This window comes from Lygodium microphyllum, chromosome 3 (genome assembly GCF_053477565.2).
Source record: "Lygodium microphyllum isolate KBCC chromosome 3, Lygodium_microphyllum_v1.1.10, whole genome shotgun sequence".
NCBI classification, from domain to species: domain Eukaryota; kingdom Viridiplantae; phylum Streptophyta; class Polypodiopsida; order Schizaeales; family Lygodiaceae; genus Lygodium; species Lygodium microphyllum.
Window position 1 is genome coordinate 134,863,372 of NC_141137.1, and position 16,674 is coordinate 134,880,045.

General features: G+C 39.9%; 1 protein-coding gene across 1 annotated transcript; it reads right to left on the reverse strand.

The window, feature by feature from the left end:
• Positions 1–973: 973 nt before the first annotated feature.
• On the reverse strand, positions 974–2,374 carry LOC148038928 (uncharacterized). The gene is made up of 2 exons (XM_087675509.1): positions 2,231–2,374; positions 974–1,987 (listed from the first exon to the last, which is right to left on the reverse strand). Exon 2 carries the CDS (start codon positions 1,881–1,883, stop codon positions 1,218–1,220), a length of 666 nt encoding a protein of 221 aa, XP_087531635.1. The 5' UTR covers positions 1,884–1,987; positions 2,231–2,374; the 3' UTR covers positions 974–1,217.
• Between the last annotated feature and the right edge of the window lie 14,300 nt (positions 2,375–16,674).

Sequence of the window (16,674 nt, forward strand, 5' to 3'; positions counted from 1 at the left end):
CTATCGGACTTCCCCAACTATGTAATCTTTCTGAAACTCAGCATAACCTGAGATTGCCACTAACAAGTTTAGAGGCATTGAAATCTGAAGAAAACAGTTCAAACTTCAAGATATTTATTTCCAAATGCACATCTAGCTGTACATTTTAACAAATGCATTGTCAGGCAAATTAAAGTTTACCAGGAGCCACACACTGACAACCTCAGCATGACACCCAAACTAAATTTCCTATCTCTGTTCTGCTATGGCTTTTCTAGATACAAAGGTACTATTGCCTTGAGAAAGTCATTATTGTTGCATCACTCGACCTTGCATTGGGCATCCTAGTACATTCATCTCAGATAATTTCCACACATTCAAGATATATATTGACATTCATTGCATTTGTTCAGTAACATCCAATGTATCTTCAGCAAGCCTATGCTTCACGTTCCATAAGAACTATGATCGTATAAAACAACACTTAATGAATCTTTGCAAGCATAACATTGCCATATTGTCCAACAACACAATGCCAACTACAAACAGTAAAATGAGAGGAGTTTATGCCATATTCATTGAGAGAAATCCTTGTACCTGTGAAATGCATTTCCATAGTTGTTCTCTCTAATTAAAGGACCAGAGTACTTAAGGGTCCAGCACAAAGTGTACCTAAAAGGAACAGGCAATACTCACTCTGAAACCTTAAGTAATACACCTCCACAAATCCAGAGATAAGTACTGAGCATTTTCACTCACTCAAACATTTTGAAATTCTAGCAAACAGTCAATATATCCAGCTCGCTTCTAGAAACATCTCCTAGCCATCCCTCTTTATGAAATTTCAAAAACCTAAGTTGCTCGAGGAAAGTGGGGTATGCACTATTACAGCATCAAGGAGTTACCAAACTGACACCAATTTTATACAAAAGCTGTTCAAGGTGACGAAAAACATAAATGAAGGGAAAGGGATAAACATATGGCATATAGACTTAAAACTTGTTGTAAGCGCATACAAATAAAGACATTAATCTGGATAACTCATGTGAGGAAATGCAATTTGTTACACCTTTTTGCAAGATAACAAGTTGCTATTTAATTACAGAATATGTACATAATTTCTCCCTCCTAAATCAAGGAAGTACCATATTAAGCAACTTGCAAGTTCCGACCTCCGACACCAAAGAAAGTAGCAAGCCGCAATCCAGCTTGAAGCATACAATTCATTGATTGCTGTATCATGTAGAAGTTCGTCTCCATCTCATCCTGGCCTGCTGATCTATAACAGGTAGCATGTCTTTCAAATCAGGTGACAAGAATACTGAAGAGCACTGAGAAAATGCTCCAGAATTGCAACTGGAATCATCAACACTGCTGTCCAATAGAGTTAAAACCTTGGCCAATGCAAAGTGCAGGCAGTGTGATAAAGATATCCAGCATGCCACTTGATAGATGGCATTTAAAGCAGTATCACCTGCCTCTCCCCACCACCAACCTTCTTCATGCCAATCCCTCCCCCAGAAGTCATCTCCTCCTCGACCATTATCGCTACCGCCACTTCCACCAAACCCACCTTCATCCCATTCTGGACCGCCATCATTGTTCCCACCACGAGATCGCCGCCTCCTGCCCCGTGCCTTATAAGAAAAGGTCATTGGTGCAACTACCCTGTAGGGGCTGATCCGAGCCGAAGGTGGGGCAGTCACATCTTGAACAGGTGTCTGGCCTGAAACATGGGCATCAACAGTGCCAACACCACAGAAAACAGACAATGCCCAATTCCTGCATGGATGACCCTGGATGTTTTGCTGCATCCATTCATTACAACTCCTCTGCATTGTTGGCCCATAGTACTCAACAAGCTGTGCCACGGTGTAGGCAGCATCTCCAAGACCCTGAGGCATGGTTGTATGCAGCCCACCTGTGCTGGTAAGGGCAGGACTCTCTTTAAAACGCCCTGATCTTGGGGTACAGACTTACTGTATCCTCTTCTACCAATTCCGCAAAACTGTACACATACATATATGATAATGTCAAAACCTACATAGGATCCGACATGTAAGATCCACCAAACCAAAGTAATCAAGCGATTTAGGCGAAAGCGTGGACAAATCTCCTTAGCAAACCGACATGGAGATCCAAACAAGACTAATCACACACGACAAAAAGGCTTTTGAGATGGCGGAAAGTATTAGAGCAATTCATCGAGACGGACGGTACACCTATCTGCGACTGACAAGAAAGAGCTTACCTTGGTGCGTTGACGAGGTACTCAAGGCCCTCCCGTCGAAGAACCTCTCGCTCTCTCTCCGTGTTTTCTCTTTAAAGAGAGAGGCCTCTAAATTTTTTGGCCCGCCACGGAGGTAACCATAGAGTGGCTTGGTTGAATGTGAAATGAATTGCCAAAATTTCCAAAAAGCCTTCCAACTCCACACAAGAAAGGTTTATAGCCTTAGAACCTTTAAAATTTTCAGATTTGAAAATGGCAAGCAAACATATAATAATTTGATTTAGTATTCTCCCAAAAATTAGAGCTAATGGTTTTTGTATCTGCTATCAGAATTGCTTTTTGTGAATAGTACACTCAAGGATGCAATGTTTTTAGGTTTTACAAAATCGAAAATATAGCCCTGTGCACACTCTCTTACACTCAAGTGTAGTGAGCTTACCTTTGAATCCGATCGAGCTGCTTCCTTCCACAAATCCCTTGGAAGCTCTATGATCCAAGACGCGCTTTTTTAAGCAAGCTCCAAGCTTCAAGCTTTTTTAAGCAAGCTCCAAGCTTCAAGCTCCATAGCCATGCATGCAAGAAAAGAGAAGAAAAGAAGGAGAAGATGAAGAGAGGAGAAGAAAAGCTTCTCCACGGTCCCTCACACTCTCTCTCACACACTCCCCCCCTCTCACACTTCCTCTCTCCCTCTCTCATACATAAGAATGAAGCAAGAAGCAATAAATAAGAAGAGAGCAAGTTTAACCACACACCAAGAACGATCTTCTTCATTCACTTTTTGACTTTTATACATGCCCTATTTCCTCCTTGGGTGGCCATTCCTTTTTTGTCCAATCTTTATCCATTCCTCCACTCTTTTCCTCCTACTTTCCTATTAGTATGGCCTTAACCCGTGCCTATTATTCTTTACAACTTGCAAGAGAGAGAGTTCAATGCTCTTTTACAAAATAAATTACAATGCGCCTAGCACTCTTTTTGCAAAAATATTAAGGTGCGCTTATTCTTATGCACCTCCCTCTTTCATTCAGAATTTTTTTCAATGCTTTGTGTCTTTAAATTTTCCTTAGTATGCCTTTGTCCTCCATCATCCTCTTACCTTGGGACTATCTTCTGCTTTCACTTTTCTAGATTTTTCGACTTAGTCTTCAGAGACTTAACATTATCCCTCTCCTCTCGCTAAATGCCAATCTGATGGCACTTGATAGTGCAGCGGGCTGAAGATGTTGAGGATTGGTGTGGAATGGTTCTTGGAGTCTTTGGGGAGGTTGGTCATGTTGGAGATACTCTCTAAAGCGGGTTTTAAAGTTGTTGATGTTGAAGATACATTGGTGGTTGAAGAAAGCCTCCGTAGTTGTTAGCTTGCCATGCCACTATACAATGTACCTGAAAAGAAGAACGAGTGCACTTTCTAGGGAGCATGTCTACTTTACCATGCGATGCACTGTGCCAGTGATGGTGGAACTAGGAGATGGGTCGACCATAGGCAAGCCTAAGGTGTTGTCCTACACTTGAGGACCTAGTTTGTGTAAAGGGAGGTGATGTGTGTGACTTAGGGAGATAGGTTTCTCAAAATGTCCTACCCTTGATGTGCCCTAAGTTGTGAAGTGGGGGAGGGGCTAGGGTGGTCCCTAGGTGCAGTAGTTGTGATACTCATAGAGTATAAAGGGAGGGATTTTCTATTTCTTTTCTTTTCTTTTTCACTTATTTTCTTTTCTCTCTCTTCTTTTTTGTTACAAGGGAGCACATTAAGTGACATCCCGTTCATGGGTAAGGCTAAGCTGTAGGGAGGCTTAAGGGATTTGCTTAGGAAATGTTGGCTTTGCATGTAACCCTTGAAGCTGATTCTTACATTGAGGGTGTGGTGGACAAAAATGGGTGGTTGCACCCAGTAAACCTTCTATCACTCATGTCTTCTAATAAGCTCATAGAGAATGCTAGCAACAAGGTGGCTCTCATCATGAGATAGGTCATTGTGTAACTATCTTTCCCTGCATTAATGTTGAAGAATAGGGGCGGTAATCACTCTTCCTCTATAGTAGGCTTTTATTTTAGTAAGATTATCAAGAGGTAGAGTTAATTACAAGTAGTGATGAATGCAGGATCTGAGCAAGAAGAGAATTCCTATGGATGGGTGGAGATCCCTCTCTGTGAAGGATAAGCACTCCTCCAAAGAGATGCAAAATTCACATTATAGATCTTAGGTAAATCATACCTACCATGCATCTCCTGGTTGAAATCAACTCCAATTCTCCGCGGGGCATGTTGGTAGGATTATTCCTTTTGTATGGTAGTGTGATATAGAATGCCATCCACGTATCTAAGTTAGAGTCCCAAATGTTTCTTTGCCACTTTGTTTGTGCATCATACCCCTCCACTTTCTTAGATACCTCCATTACCTTGTCCTCCCAATAGTCTGTATGCTCCCATTGCCACTTTGTGGGGTGTCTAATTCTCTCTTAAGACCATCACTTCCCCACCCTTGCTGAGAGCTTTATCACTTCCTTCACTACCCTTGGACATAACACTCTATCCAATGTTCAAGGGAAGTGAAGGCAAATTCAAAGGGTCAGTTGCGATTCTCCCACGACTCCCATATTGCAACTTCCCGGTTCCAATTCACAAGACTACACTCCTCTCCTTGAGGAATGGCCACATTAGGAACTTATTGCGGCTTGGCTAGGAGTTTTCTGCATGCTAGCTCTACTTGTTCTCTTTGCTTGTGCCTCATTTCCACCATTCTCTCAAGAGATATGGTTTTCTCCCCTTGCTCTTTTGTTTGTGCTTGTGTTTGTAGTGGGGTGCTTGGTTCATGCGACTTTTCTTCCTTATCGTGATCTTGCTCAAACTCTAGGCCCTCTTCATGTATTGGCTCTCTCAGCTCCTCAAGGGGAGGCTGTATTTGTTTCTCTTGCTCCCCAAACCCTAGTTATTCAAGTTCCTACATGGATAAACTAGTCGTGATTAAATGAGCTCTTTGTTCCTCCACACCTAAGGTGCCTTAGCATGGAGTCCATGTTTAAGTACTCTCCTTGCCAACTCTAATTTCTTTTTGAGTTCACCAATCTTCCCTTCCTCTCTTGTTTGGGTGACATTTAGTACCATGTTCAAGAAGGCTTTTTTCTGCTCAAGTATCCCTATCTCCACAACTTTATCTTTGCTCTCCACCATAATGCATTCTTCTCTGAATGTGCTAGGCGATAAGCTAAATCTTTAATCCTATCATCATTTTTAGTTTCCCATTCTTCCACCTTCCCTTTCATTTGCTCCAATCCTTGGTTTTGGTATTGTGCAAGGATAATGATTACTTGCTCTTGCTCTTGACATAATATACTCATTTTTTCCTTCTCTCGGTTTTGGTGCTCTATCTATTCCCTTAGGATGGCTTGCTCATGGAGTGCTGCGTGAAGTTTATTATGTAGCTTAGCCATCTTTCTCCTTGCTTCTTGTTCACCTTGTGCCTTTGCCTCTTGTAGTTCTTTGGATAGTTGTTCTCTTTGTTGCTTCAAGCTATTGATCTCTTTCTCAAAATGTCTCATGTCTTGAGATGCGAGAATGCATTATGCCTCTAGAGTAATGTGGCTCTCCCTTTCTTCATCATACAAGTTTCATAGACTTTTTTCACACTACCTTGCCTTTAAGGCCTCTTTTAATGCAATTACTTCACTGGTATATCTCATCATTTGCCTCGTTTTCTCTAGCCGATAGTTTGCAAATACATTTCTTTCTTTATCTAGCTTAGCAAGTGCAACCTTTCTTTCTTCATTCATCTTGTCATGTTGACTCTGAAGTTCTTTCACCAGCTCATCATACTCTTCTATGTTGTGCATTGTTGAGGGCATCGAAGGAGTAGATACTTCAAGGCAGGATACCTTCAGCCCTTGGTGTGATTTCGCATCAGTTGCTGCTATTGGCCTTTTAGTTCATGCAACTAGAGCTCCTTCGCTTGGTGCATGTGCAAGCTCTTGCACTTTTCTTATGAGATACAACACCCAAGCCATGACGTTACATTCATTGATTGTCCCCTCTATGGTTCCTTATGTTGAAGTGGTTGGGGTGACCATGACTGGTGGGGGCAGGTGTATGGGAGCCTTTTCCTTGCCAACTATCACAAGCCTTTGCTTAGCCTTCTCTACAATAGCAATTGTGCTAGGCACATCCTCATGTGTAGGGCTCATGATGGCTAGCTCCTGAGATTAAGAGGGTTGCTCCACTAATCTTTTGATAGCCATGGCCACCTGCTCCTCCTGCTCTCATCTTAGTCTCTCTTCCTCTTCCTCCTATTTCTTTTTATGTTCTTCTTCATATTTTTTTAATCGTCTTCTAGTCTCCTTAATTTTGCTTGGACGACTTCAAAGTCTCTACCCCCTTCTACTGTAGCTCTAGTCTTTCTTCTTGGGATTCTCAACATGATTCTTCTTCTTTCTTCTTAGCTTGATGGCGTAGAACCCTGCTCCCCTTGTTCACTAACCGTCTTCTTGCTTAAAGTTTCTTGCCATTGAGTTTGGCGATTGGCTTCTCTCTTCTCTTAGTAGCTTATTATGCCTTCTCCTTCTACTGAACTCTATAGAATTCTTCCTCCTCCAAATTCCCTATTGAGAATGAAGCAGGAGGGCTCAATAGAGAGGGAGAGCAATGCTCTTCTTAGGTCAGTGATCGTTCAGGGGTCTTCTCCACTACTTCTCTTTTCACCTCTCCCCACAGTTTCTTGTATTATAGCTATCTCAGCACCCCTCCAAACCCTATGATTGATGTCTTGGATGTAGGTTTTTTTCTCTTTGATTCCACTGTTTTAGCTAGAGACTCTCCTTCTATTGCCCTTGGATCTATTGCTAGCACCCTTTTCAATGCTTGGATCATTTTTCAAATATAAGCATTCAAGTTCACCTCATCTAGTGCATTTGCTATAAGGCTTTTAAGTAAGAGTACTCCTATTCTATTCATAAGGGCATTATATTTTTTACTCGAGAAGAGACTGTGGACCATCTTCACTTTGTAGTCTAATGGTGGGCTTAGGAATATCAACCAAGTTGATTCCATCTTTCGTGTAAACTTTCTTCTTATCCATTCCTAACATCCCTTAGACATCTCTCTTTGGTCTCTTTTCTGTGGCTTGTCCACTAACCCCAAGGCCTTCTCTATGACCTCTAGGCTAAGGCTCTCAACTTCCACCCACCTAGTGGTATCTCCCTATTCCCAAGGCCTTCTCTATGACCTCTAGGCTAAGGTTTGACTTCCACCCTCCTAGTGGCATCTCCCTATCTGATTGTCATCATGTCACTAAGAGGGTCGAAGTCCTAGAGGTCATAGAGAGGGCCTTGGGGTTAGTGGACAAGCCAAAAAAGAGACCAAAGAGTGATGTCTATGGGATGTTAGGAATGGATAATAAGAAAGTTTACACAAAAGATGGAATCAACTTGGCTGATATTCCTAAGCCCACCATTAGACTGCAACAAGTGAAGATGGTCCATGTCTGATTGGTATCAAATGTTAGCCCATCTTCTTCGGGTACTTAGCAAGATTGCACTATTCTGACTACCTCTTTCGATGTCATAAGCTCCTCCAAGTTATGGAAGCAAGACGCGTGTCTTAGTGGCTATGCAGTATTTTTTTTATTCTTCCTCCAAGAATGGGAGCTTGTTGGTTTTATCCTTCTACCCTACCATTTGGGTTCATGTCACCGCACAACATCCCACAATAAGTTCTCTTTGAAGGACATTTCTTGTGTAAAAGGTAAAGTGATTAGAAAGTAAAACTATCAAATGGTGAAATGTATAAACCAAGAAATGAAAATTTCAACATCAATCAATCCATACATTCCATGCAAGAACTTCATGGAGAATTTTTACTAAAAGAAGAAAGAAATTCAATTCATCCTTTTCTTATGAAGTTCAACTCCTATTTTGATTTTTCATTCACCTTCCACTTTACCCCTCCTCCTTAGAAATGATAAAAATCTTTCCTGTGTGAAAGTAAAGGTATAAGGGACTTTAGTGCATCCTTAGTGTGCCTCATTGTTTCAAGAGCCAGTCCTTGTACAAGGTTGAGTTATACTCTAATGTCACATGACAGTCCATATCATGTGGACGAATGTCCACATATGTGATATAAGTCAATGCGTCAATCAAGAGGTCACCTAAGTTGATTCGGCTTGCAATATGATGTTCCTCCTCTGTTAGGATCCTATCTTGTTGAAATATCAGAGTGTGTAGCACAAGAGGGAGAGAGAGAGATCAAGTACAAGAAGAAGATCTTGCTTAATGAGTTGTTCACAAGTACAACTAGTACACTCTCCTATACATTGAGAGTGACCTTTAGGGTGTTTAAATAGCCTCTGGATAGCTAGCATTAGGGTTTTTCCTTACCCCCCAATTTATTCACACCTAGCTACCCTTATCCACCCTTGCATAAATAGGGTTCACATGCCTATCTCTCAACACCCCCTCCCCCCTCAATGCCAGAGTGGCATTGAACTATAAGATATGTTAATGCCCCCCTCAAATAAAGTGGGATGCCTTTATAAATCAGGCTACAAGAGTGCTTATATGTAGAGGATTTGTAGGTTTAGAAAAGTCAGTTGGAGATAAAGTTGGCCTCCAATTCTTTTGGTACTTCAAGGATGGTAGGACATTTACTCGTAATATGTCATTTCTTCTTACATTTGTTTCACTTCATTTTGTTAGGATATTTTTTCAAACAGTTGCTTACAAGATGTCCCTTTTTGTTGAAGGAGGAGCATTTAGTGGATACAGTATGAACCAAGAGTTGGTCATAGGTTGTTGAAGTGGATGCATGATTAGTGTTGCCTTCTTTCCTATTTATTTCCTCCTCATCTAAACAAGATTGGATGGTGCTTTCCAAGGTTGGATTAGGGAGTTACAAGGGTTGAAAATACATTCTCTATAGTTTTCAAGAGAATTGCAATGGCATCTTTTTCATGATTGTGCCATGAGCCCTTCATGTGAGAAATGAACTTACCTAAGTCTTCTCCTTGTTTATACTCCAAGCTAAAAAAAATTATCTTAAGGAAAATTTTATTCTTTCATTTAGCACCATAAAGCTTTTCAAGCTCATCCCATTTCTCCTTGGTAGTGTAGAGTTGATCAATGTGATGGATTAGGGATTCATCTAGATGAAACATGATTATGTCTTGGGCTCTTTCATCATCTTCTACATCAAGTGGTTTTGATGGATTTATAACCTCTGTCCCTTTGATGAAGGTCGAGTAGCCCCATTACATCATTTTATACTTCACTAGTACTTGCCAACCATGGATGAAATTCTTTTCCATCAAACTTACGAATTTGAGGTCTAACATCAGCATAGTCCATGGTCATGATAGGAAGGTCTTCTCGATTGCTCTAGGAAATGGCAATGTCTAGTCCTTCACACAATGGCTAGTAATAAGAGCGGAAGCAAAAATAAATCTAATGTGTTACAAGATGAGATGTTACAATATTCAATGCATTCATACTAGATTTAACAAATATCCAGCAAGTGATTAGAAGGTTAATCAATAGTGTTTAAGAACACTAATATCAAGCATAATGAGATGCTTGAGTGAAGACCGGCAGTTGAAAGTTGGCTTCTCAGTAAGCTTATTGATGTCCCTCAAGTGTTGGTGCTACTTTCTAATTTGGAACAAACTTTTGAGAATATGCTTTAGTGATTAGAATCACAATTAATGATTCCCAGAGTGAAAAAAATGAAAATAGGATAGCTTAAAGCTTCCTGGCTATGGTTGCTAGGAAACCCACAGCTAGGGTTTAACAGAGTTCTTTTTCTATGGGGGATAGAGATTTGAGTGCCCTCTTGTGGGAGAATAGCTCACTAGGGGGGACTATCAAAGCCCTAAGGTAGCCACCAATAATTTGTCCCCTACAAAGCATGCAACTATATGGATCTGCATGCTATCCCAAACTGCATCTGCTTGCATTTTTTGATAATGCTATCTTGCTGCATGGCCAATGTTGGGGTTTGTGGTGACATGTTGTAATGAAGTAAATTATCAACATAAGAGTAAAAGCCTATTCCAAGTATAAAACTTTGTAAATACTTGAGCCAAGAGAAAGAGGACTTAGGGTTTAGTATAAAAGGCAAGAAGTGCTAATGTAGCATCATTCTTTGGGCATTATCAAAAATTTCATCCTTCTTGTCTTTTCACATTTTTGTACTTGGATGATAGCCCATGGCTACATTGTGTTATGGTAATGGAAGTTGTTCCATGGCATGGCCGTGTTGGAATCTCAGTTTAGTTTGTTTCTTGTCATTTGTAGCTTAGAATATTTTTGATTTCCTATTCATTTCCATTGATAGATTAGAATTCTTTTACATTGGTATCAGAGCATTAGTTTAGATCCTGTCAGAAGTCATTTTCATGCATTAGATTTAGTTGTAGTGACTAAGGAGTGAAAACCGCAGTTAAATTTAGTCATAGGAGTTATTTCTTCCATAACCATGGTCTGACATGGAGATTTGTCCCAAACAGTGACTAAGATGGAGGTTCTTGGAATGAACTAGTGGATAATGGTGGGCTCCAACCAATTTGGTAGCTTGTGACTAAGTTTTGGACCAAAAATTGGGGTAAGTTGGACAAAATGAGGGTTACAAGACTTAGTTTGGTTCAAAACTTGAGTGACTTTTCAAGAACAGGGGTTTCTTCCCTTTCCTTTCACCCTTCTCTCACGAATCCATGGCCAAAGGCTGATCAAAATCTCTTGCCCGTGATCTCTATCATGAAAAAGGACTTCATAGCCTTGTTCTCCATCTCTCAAGCTTGCCATGTAATGGTGGAATGGCACACTATGCCTCATTCTTGTCCAGAAACACATCAGTAGGTAGCAGGGTCAATTGCGCTTGCTGTATATTCAGGCCTATTTCTTGTCAAAATGAGCTATGGAGCTCAAATCACTCATAATTAATGCTCAATAGCACATGACTAGTGGTCTCCTACAAGCTTTGGCAAGATTTCTCTCCAATTTTGGACTCTCCTCACCCTATCATTGACAGTTTTGGACAGCAACAGAGAATCTCTGATTTCTTGAAGCAAATGAAGGGAGTATTGGTGGCAAATCACTCCTGGAGCTTGCTTATGCACGTGGCTTCAATCCATTGACAACATTGAAGCAACATTGAAGCATCTTTGGGTTCATTTTGATCTATGGAAGCTTTGGACAACTTGAATCTTCAATGTAAGTGAAATTCTTGGTTCTCTTGCCAATAATTGGAGTTTTTAGCTTACATTGGAGTTATTCTCTACCATCTTCCAAGTTCTTCATCAAATAGAAGAAGATTACTCCTTCATCAACCATCATTGAAGCATGTGGCAACAATGGAGTCCATATGAAGCTGGGAGCTTATCCTACATTGAAGCATGCTGAAATTGGGGATTTCTGTGGATCTTTATAGCTTTTGAAGACAGTCCATCTTCATGTGAGGAATCAACATCAACTACATTCATCATTCACAAGCATATGAGGTATTTTAAATCATCTTTAATCTCTCCCTTTTGAATCCAATTGCTGACCTAATCCAATTGATGAATGAGTGATTAAAATGATTCAAAATTCCACTTATTCTCTTAAAAGCACTTCATGAACAATCCATTTAGCAACCCTAGTGATTAATTACTGATTGATCACTTACATTCATTGAAAATAATCACTTCCAATGTTTCAAATTCTCACCCATTCTCCTCTAACCTGACATTGAACTGTTTTCCTTTTGTCTCATTGCCTTGAATAAAAGAAATGTTGCCCAATGGTAAGTGAAATGCAATTGTAAAGCAGTGAGTCAGTGCTGTAGGTATTCCTTACCTAATCCCACTTCATTTTCAGTTAAACTTCTTCCAATCTCATGCATATCATGAAATGACAATCAAATCCTTTCCAATACATGCATTTCATGCTGTCTTCTTAATCTAGCATTGACCTACCATGTCTCTACCCATGAGGGCAAGTTGGTAGGACAAAAGAGAAGTGACCCCTCCCCTACTGACAAGGACCTTGAAGGGGAGCACAAATCGGCTTGAGAGGGAAATTTACACACCCCTTAAGTCTCAGATCCCATGCATTTAAAGTTTAGATGTAGGTACCATTCAAAAGCACAAGAATTCAGCCTTGAGCATGGTGCATTTGGCATGGGGTACATGATGTGAAGGCAAATGTATGGCAACATAATGCAATGCTATTGGCAATCTGGGACAGAGTTATGCTAAGCAAGATGTATGCTTCTTGTGGCATTTGAAACTTGGGTCAGCAATAAAGAGTTGGAGCATAGATTTCAAGCAAGGTTCCATTGATTGGATCCTTATTTTGCAGCCTACAGTGGGATTTTTTTCAATCCTTTGGGTTACAAAGGTTATTATCAGTGTGGGCAGATGTATGGAGTTCCTTTGCAGGTCTACATAGTTGGTACATGCATGCAATGGATGGCATAAGTCATTAAATGACTAGAACAAAGCATTCACAAGTTGCAGGAAATTCTAGACAGCTACTATAAATTGCTCATTTGAAAGTGGACGTCCTAAGATTTATACATAGCCAAGAAGCTGGTCATTTGGATCATTAGAGCTCAAGATATTTGAGTTTTTTTTCTGTTGAACACTCAGGACATGACGTCACCTACGACTAAAAATAAAAGAAAGGAACCCATCATGGATACCATCAGTGAAGGATTAAGGGACTATCAATTGGATAAATGGCATGAAGCTTCACAAGAGGCTATTTACCTTGAGAACCATGATAATGAAGAGCTGGAGATAAGTTCAACATATGCTGCAGTAAACAAACAAGTGAATGGGGTTGGCACTACTCATGTCTCTACTAATTCTAACAGTTTTCAACAACTCTCCAACGACATAAAGGATATGAAATCAGGCATTGATAAGCTTGTGGCTCTCTTGAGTGAGATGATATTACCTACATCTATTCCAAATGCACCAAGTCTTCCCATTGTCCAAGCGTAGCCAAAGTCCACAACTCCTAAGGTTGTTGGGCACTTTGAAGTTGGAGAGCCATCAAGAGCTCAGCCCTCTCATTTTAAGCCTCAATATCAACCCCTTTATCAACCCAATACCTACACTAGCCATCATGGATAGGATTTGGAAGATAAGGCCCAAGCTAACTCAAGGCTTGATGATGATACAAATGGATGCCATCCTTTTGACAAGTCTTTTTATGGATAGCCTTCTACTATTCCTAAATCTACACATGAAGAGAAAGCTGAAGAACAAAGGTCTTATCATGGTCAAGCAAGTTGAGGTAATAATTCTCATGGACATCACCCATACAATGGACATGGTCATGTAAATTCAGTTCCAAATTTTTATGGAGAGCAACATCATATCAATAATAATCATGTATATAATCAACCCTCTAAACAAGGCCCTCATTCAAATTAGTTTTGGCCTCATTAATTGATAGACAGTAACCACCAATGAATGCCACACCAAATATACACTCTCCAATGTATGGACATCAAGTCTATGGACAGCCTCATGTTGTTGTCAACTCTTTCTCTCCGTCGCAAGGACAATTTAATCAGCCAAATGGGTTTGCAAATATTCATGGACAACAACCATATGTTCATGGAACATGGAATAATGATGTTCAATGACAAAATTCTTTTGGTCCAAACTTTTATGGACATTAACACAATAATGGCCAATCTCATCAATATGAGCGGGAATACAATGAGAAAATAACCATTTCTAACCTCAAGGGTGAAAATCCATCCCCTACCGAATTAGAAGAATGGTTTGACAAGCTTAAGATGTATTTTTCTTTGTATCCTAGACCAGAGAATGCCAAGATAAAATTTACAGCCCTACATTTGGAAGAATATGCACACACTTGGTGGTGGTGTCAAGCGTTTTTGTGAAAACTGAAAACCCCTATTCAAATTGTAGTTAGGTTTGATTTATGCTAGCTTAGTTGTTTGTGTGACAGTTTGTTTTGTTATTTCGTAGTTGGATTTCTTCTATTTGTTTGATTTGTTGAGTGTGAAACTTCATAGCCTTGGTCGAGCTTGGTATTTTTTTGAGTAGGATGAAGCTCGTGTTTGTCAATAGCTATCGAACATTGAGGAGCTAGGTATGTTTTCTTGTCGAGACTTTTGCACATCACGGGGATAATGGGTTCACAAGCACTTCATGTTGCACTTATTGATGCACTACACTCGGGAGTCATCTCCTATTCTTATCAAATACTTCCATGCCATGGGTTGGGATTATGCACGTTTTGCACCATCATTGAGCACTAACACAGCATGAGGTCTGCTGCAACTATATGCAGTAAATCTTAGATGCACGCGCACATGAGAGAGCACCTGTCATTGAGCACGCATATTTCTTGCACGCACGATATTTCGGATGCTCATCACAAAGTCAGGAACCTGTGGTTGAGTGTGTAAGGAGGTTGGGTGAGTTTAGAGGGTCGTGAAGGATGCCACCAATTGTGAGATGGGTTGTTTTTATCTGGTCAACATCTTGAGGACCATCATTTTCTAGAGTGATTGTGAGATTTTGGATGGGTGGAGTGGAGTATATCATATCTTTTTTATGAGAGTTACGAGGTGAGGATAAGGAATTTTAAATTAATCAAGAAATTTTGTTTGCATTTTGCATGACGCACAATCACATGTAGATAGACTAGGCACAATTTGTTCAATGCATACATTATTTTTGTGTGTAGCATCGATTGATTGGTTGCATATCATGGATCCAACATTGCATATTTTTCCAAATCATGAGTGATTGGGCACGAAGTTCATTTCAAAAAATCATATTCCTGCTAGGACACACTGCATAAAAAACAGGTTCATATCCAGAGAATGTTTATTTTGAAGACTCAAGGATCAAAGGAAAAGATCGTATGTTTTACATCGTCAACGAGTATTTCTTGAAGGCAAAGAGGACATATGTGTTGAAAGTGTGTGCAATTACAAGAACAATAGGCCAAGGAAGGGAATAAGTCGTCCAAGATAAAAGATAGAGAAAAATGATGCGATTTACAAAAATCAATATTTTTATCCATTTTTAATGGAATTTGCGTTGGCTTGTCGACAGATATGTGCGGATCGTTTTGAGTACCCAAACAACTATATTCAAAGTTCAAATGACGAAGTTATGATCCAAACAAGTTGCAAACAGACATAGGGCAGAAAAAACGAAAATAGTGAAAAGCAGTAGAAAAGCAAAAGCCAAAAGTTGAAAGCAAAAAGCCTAATGTGTGTGAGTGTGGATAGAAAACTATATAAGAAGATGAGAACGGAGAGTTAAGGGCCTTCCCCCTTGATTACAATTGTATTTTGTGAGAGAGGAGAGTGGAGGGTCGCATGCTAGAGTGAGCTCTTGTCATGCCAATTTGGAAGTTGGAGCTTTTGGGTATCAAAGCGCCGAGCATCGGCTCAAGGTTGTTGAGGTACAAAAATATATCTCAGTTGGTTTGTTTTCGAATTGTTGGTATTTTCCTTGTGTTGTGGTTGTGTGATGCTCTACTCACATTTGGGTTTTTAGTTGTTTTGAGCTTCAAGAGGCATTGTGTTTTATCTTGTTTTTATATGTGGCTTATGGTGTATTATCAAATATTTGAATTTTTCAAGTTGTGTTGTGCATTTGACAAAGTCAATTACCCCAACTGGCACTCCTTAACACCTCGTTATTGGGTTGTGAGTGAGGCTTGCTCTCGATCACCGCTCGCGTAACATCTCTTTTTTGGTGCCCCCGCTGAGGAGTGCCGAAATTGACATTGTTGTTATTTTGAATGTGAGTTTGTTTTGATTTTTTGTGATTGTTGAAAATGGCTAATGAATTTCCTAAGTTCCATGGTAATCATACTGAAGATTCCGAAAGATTTTTAGAAAAAATAGAGTTGTGTTGTTTGATAGAGAGAGTGACTGGCCCTAAGGATAAACTCCAGATTTTTAGATATCAATTGCAAGGAGAAGCACGAAATTGGTTGCTTGACTTTGAGAGAAGCTTGAAATATAGGGGATAAAATTTGGACTATGAGACCATTAAAAATGCATTTCTATCTAGGTTTAAACAAAGAGAAAGTCAATGTGAGATTTGGGCGAAAATAAAAACTTGTGTTCAAAAAGATGATCAGTATGTTGAGGATTTTGCTAGGGAGTTTGAAAGATTGTGGAATCGATGGAGTTTAACATTGTTAGAAGGTGAGATAGCCCCAATTATGTTGAAGATAATGTATTTTGTAAAGGGTTGAAATGAGAAGATTGGAGAGTGAAATTAGAGGTAAAAAACCCTAAGACTTTTGAGGAAGCAGTGAAGATAGCTCAATATCAAGAGAGGAAGACCAAAAGAAAAAAGGAGTTAGGGTTTGATGAATCAAGGGAAAGGTTGAGTTCAAGGTGAGTTGAGAGAAAAGTTTTTGAGGAGAAGAGAGTTAGTTATGCCTATCCTGAGAGAGGTATACTATATTCTCTATTTAGGAGAGATGAGTTGACTT